The following is a 5,000-nucleotide window of genomic DNA, read 5'->3' as shown; positions in this document are numbered from 1 at the left end:
CGTCGATTCACATTAGAGTTGAATCAATAAAAATATAAGTGTGAATTATGGAGTACGCTGCTCACCTGGTGGTTGTGCTGGTGACCCACAGCGATGGCCTCCACAGTCTGTGCCTGTAGGTGTGTCTTTACCTGTGCAGAGAAAAACATCACACATGTTCAAACACTGTTTCTCTAAAAAAACATCAACAGGTAGAAGTGAAAACTGAAGTGAAGGAGCAAGAAGTGAAGTTCTCTCTCACCCAGAACAGACAGAAAAACGCTCTGGGCTTCACAAACATCCACAACACACGAGCAGGGAAGGTGTGTGTGAGGTACAACAGTGTGTGGATCCCTTTATTTGTTGCATTTCCCAGGACATGGTGAAACTACAGTTGTTTGTTCCCACTAGCGAGTGTGTTCAGCTGGGTTTGTCTAACACTTTATATCTACAATAAATCTCTGTTGCTATATGGCGCAATCTGTGTCTCAGAACACAGAATAACAGATAAGATGTTTTAGCACTCCTCAATGTTCAATGTCATGACCAACAGTGTGTGTGTGTGTGTGTTGCTGTATTTAACATTCTCTAGTATGGAAACACACTTACAGCATTCTGCCCTCTCCTTTCCCTCCGCCCTATAACACACACCTCAGCAGCTGTGACCTCATCGTCTATCTCTCACTCACACACACACACACACACACACTCTATGGATGATATATTTAGTGACCCAAATAAACACTAGCACCCGAACACTCAATGCGTATGTATGTGTGTGTATGTGTGTGTGTATGTTTTTCAGGTTTCAAAAGGTCAAGCAAGCTGTCAGTGATTTATAAGAGGACATTTAACCACCAACACACAACCACGCTGCAACAGGGCAGTGTTGAAAGCTGTTTTTTTTGCACTCTGATAAGAAGGGGCGGAGCCACTGTGGACTGACATTGGCACTGTTACTGTACTACAAACATCCAGGCTCTATAATCTCTACAGACTGTATGTATGTGAAGATGCAGAGACAGGTTTCTTTCTTCAGAGAGCCACATGTGCCATGTGAGAGCAGGGTACGATGGAGGAGAAGGACAGCCCCACAAATCACTGACCACCACAGTGACCCGGTGTTTCTCTGTACATTTACTCACTGCGTTACAAAGCGCACACTAAACCAGTACAAAATAACACAAATACAACAAAAAAGTTATTTAGCTTTGCACTAGAGTTACAAGACTAATGTCATGTGATAGAAACTTAAGGCCAGCAGTTTAGCACTAAATCAGCACGTGGCATCTCCTCAGGTAGGTTTGTGAAAGTGTTCAATGTCCCATCAGTGTTTTAAAACCCCAGTGAACTCACCAGGTAAGCAGGAGATGCGATGAAGGCCCCTAAAGCTCCAGCAGTTGCCCCTGAGGCTATGTTTCCCCCTGGCACATCGGTGATCCCTGAGACCTGAGTGTAGGAGTAAAAGCTGAGCCGGACGCCGTTCATTAGCCCCTGATAGAGCAGGCCAGCGGCGAGGCCTTTCTGCAGGCCTCGTAATCCGTCAGTTCGACCAACCAGCCAGAGAGCCTGCAGCACCCCTCGGTAGTGCTGATGGTATGATCCACGTGCCTGCAGTTCCCCTTGCAGCTGCAGACGAGTCTTCACGACCTCCAGTGGGTTGGTGAACACACAGGCGCCGCAGCAGGCCAAAGAACCCAGAGTGAAGTCTAGTGGCGGCCACAGCGCCCGGGGACGGTCACCTGGTCTCGAAAGAGTGCGAGGTAGAGAAGGAATGGAGCTCTGGGTGACGAGCGACGTGACTGAGGGGCAGTTGATGGTTTGGGGATCAGCCATCACACCCATGGTGATGATGATGATGATGATGATGATGATGATGATGATGATGATGATGGTGGTAATTTAAAGAACTAGCGCTCGTTCTGCTTAAATGTTCCTGAGGAGTTTGGGCACAGCATGTACCAGCTCTTCACTGCAGTGTAGTGGAACAGCAGCAGTCTGAGAGTGTTTGCTCACCTGTACATCAAAACCTGAAATCACAAACCAGCCTCACAGCAGCTTGCTTTTCATCACTGAACAATGATTTCTGCATCTGCCACACAGATGCTGAAGAGCTGAAGCTCTGTCATAGAGGACACGGAGAACCTTGTTATGATCTCAGGAACAGTTCTGTAACCAAGAGCAAGGCAGCAAAATGACCTGAAGATGCAGAGTAGAGTGTGAGTGTGTGTGTGTGAGAGTGTGTGTGAGTGAGTGTGTGTGTGTGTGAGTGTGTGTGTGAGAGTGTGTGTGTGAGAGTGTGTGAGAGTGTGAGTGTGAGTGTGTGTGAGTGTGTGTGAGTGTGTGAGAGAGTGTGTGAGAGTGTGTGAGAGTGAGAGTGTGTGTGTGTGTGTGTGAGTGTCAGTGTGTGTGAGAGTGTGTGTGAGTGTGTATGAGAATGTGAGTGAGTGTGTGAGTGTGTGTGTGTGTGAGAGTGTGTGAGAGAGTGTGTGAGAGTGTGTGTGAGAGAGAGTGTGTGTGTGTGTGTGAGTGTGTGTGTCAGTGTGTGTGAGAGTGTGTGTGAGTGTGTATGAGAATGTGAGTGAGTGTGTGAGTGTGTGTGTGAGAGTGTGAGTGAGTGTGTGTGTGAGAGTGTGTGAGAGTGTGTGTGTGTGAGAGTGTGTGTGAGTGTGTGTGAGTGAGAGTGTGTGTGCGCGAGAGAGTGTGAGTGAGTGTGAGTGTGTGAGAGTGTGTGTGTGTGTGTGAGTGTGTGTGTGTGTGTGAGTGAGAGTGTGTGTGCGCGAGAGAGTGTGAGTGTGTATCATGAAAGTCATTAAAGAAAGTAACATCTGTGTAAAACATCTATAATGATGTCACTAAGCACATTAACACCGCTTTACTTTACATGTATATTATAAACACGTATTAATAATCAATCCTAAATAAATCCTGACAAATAAACATGACCTCAATCACTTTACTAACTGAAAACACGACGCTTTTACTCTTTAAATAAGTCGCTCAGAGCTACAGGAGACATGTCACTATAAGTGTATAAGTGATCTTACAGACCAACTCACCAACTGTGTGTGTGTCCTGTTACTGAGTGCTGCTGGAAACATGCGTCTAAAAACATGAATAGGTAATCTAGCCCCGCCCTATTCTCCGTATCAGCCAATCATATACCCGGAACACGTCCACACATCGGCAGTCCCCGAGCTTCCAGCCAATCAGATTCCGCCTTGCACCTTTTCATGGATTCAATGCCAAGTCCATGGATGTGTGCTGCACAAACACATCTGTAATGTCCGCAGGTTCTTGTTTATTGGACACTTACTGATAAAACTGTTAAATCCAACAGCTTATAGTCTGTGATAAATGCGCCCACTTTATGTCCTAGTTCATTCTAATAACTACAGGGTCAGGACGCGGTTAGCAAGGTGGCTAAGCTAATGTGGCTAAGCTAATGTAAATAACAACAAATACAGGTTTTATACAGGAGATGTGAGTTAATCATGTAGCTGGTAATCAATCAGAGCCGATTCAAAAAGAAAAGCCTTCAATAAAAAATCATGCATTTGGTCATTAATGTTGTTTGTTGTTTGTAAACTTAGCAGATGAACTGATTTGGGTGAATTCATAATAAACAAGACATTTTTATGATAATCTCTGTCTGTATCTACATGTGACCTGCTGAATAAAATGAACCTTTTACTGATCAGATTATATTCATGGTTTAAAGTGAATACAGAATATATAATAAACACAATGAGCGCTGAGACTTGAAGCTAATTCTGTATTCGTAGTGTCCTGTGTACAAAACATAACAAAACAAAAATCCTTTGAAACATTTCTACACTTTTAATATCGTGTTATTCGAAGGATTCGGTGCATTCGAACGTCACACAGAGAATGGGTAATAATCACAGAATGAGTACGAGCTTTTTTAAGTGTGAACACAATTCAGATTTGACTTTACATTATACAGTGTAGCTCCAGCTGGAGGGCAAAAAGAACTAAAAGAAAGTTTTGAAAACTTTTTTAAAGGAACTCAGTCTGTGAAATGAGAAATAAATTCATTTAGCATGGACACTTCGCTAAGAAATAAGAATAAATACATCATTTCCTCTAGTATTTCTTCACCTGTCATTACCCTGGAATTCTAAAGCCAGTAGCTACAGTGAACATTAATCCCAACTAAGGATGAACTCACTTTACATGAAAACACTTCAGTCTGTGTTTTTATTACTTGAGGGTTTTTTTTGTAATGTTTTCACTAAATGGCTTCATGTTTCCTACAGTGGTGTGGTTTTAGTTGTAGCTGATAAAATCATAATGAAGATGGTCAAGCAATGACTTTGAAACTAATCACAGAATGCACACGTCACGTCACGTCCACATGGTTGAGTGTTTTCCTGGACAGCGTCATTTCTCCTGCATCACAAAATCAATCAATACAACATCAGGCAGTTCTCTGTCTTTTCCCGGCAGTGCAGGCAGATCGTCTTACAGCGTGTGTGTGCATTCATCCACTTTGAGCGTGCTGTGTATAAGTATAGCCCAACTGTAACCTAACCCATTAATGGAAAGTCTCTGTCTTTCCTTTAGCAGTTGCTCATAAACTCAACAATCACAGCACAAACATTTGAACATCAATAAATAAAACACAAAAATCCTCATGATCTTAGCTCTCATTAATGTACTGTGCTGTTAATAAATCTCTCGTATGTGACACGACACACCGCCTGCTTACACAGTGTTACTGTACGCATTAAGCCGAATTAATAAGTAAAAGTGAATCCTGAATTCAGTTTGTGTTCAGCTGCAGGTCTGGAGGAATTTCAAGACCAAGCATAGAACATTAATGCAGAAATGTCTCGTGTCTCTTTTAGCCCGTGTGTGTGTGTGTGTGTGTGTGTGTGTGTTCTCTCTTTGACTGTCCCCTTCATACTTACATTTATTTTTGTGTTATTATTAGAATGTAATGGGAAAGTAATATGCGAAAGTCTTAAATGATTCAAGGTGTCCCTGGAAGACGGCAG

The 5,000-nt window shown here is 43.1% G+C and overlaps 1 protein-coding gene across 2 annotated transcripts in view; it reads right to left on the bottom strand.

Annotated features, from left to right (window-relative positions):
• The window catches only part of slc25a34 (solute carrier family 25 member 34), a 7,576-nt gene extending 4,463 nt beyond the window's left edge, over positions 1-3,113 (bottom strand). The window contains exons 1-3 of one of the 2 annotated variants that reach the window (XM_060858581.1): positions 3,039-3,113; positions 1,336-2,178; positions 66-131 (exon numbers count right to left, since the gene is read on the bottom strand). In XM_060858581.1, the coding sequence (XP_060714564.1) occupies positions 66-131; positions 1,336-1,824 (555 nt within the window). In that variant the 5' untranslated portion in view covers positions 1,825-2,178; positions 3,039-3,113. The remainder of the gene's footprint in view (positions 1-65; positions 132-1,335; positions 2,179-3,038) is intronic. The other variant, XM_060858582.1, reaches the window with a different exon arrangement.
• Between the last annotated feature and the right edge of the window lie 1,887 nt (positions 3,114-5,000).

The sequence above is a fragment of the Tachysurus vachellii genome, chromosome 22 (assembly GCF_030014155.1).
Source record: "Tachysurus vachellii isolate PV-2020 chromosome 22, HZAU_Pvac_v1, whole genome shotgun sequence".
Lineage (NCBI taxonomy): Eukaryota > Metazoa > Chordata > Actinopteri > Siluriformes > Bagridae > Tachysurus > Tachysurus vachellii.
The sequence above is the reverse complement of the archived record's forward strand: the minus strand, read 5'-3'. Positions and strand labels throughout refer to the sequence as shown.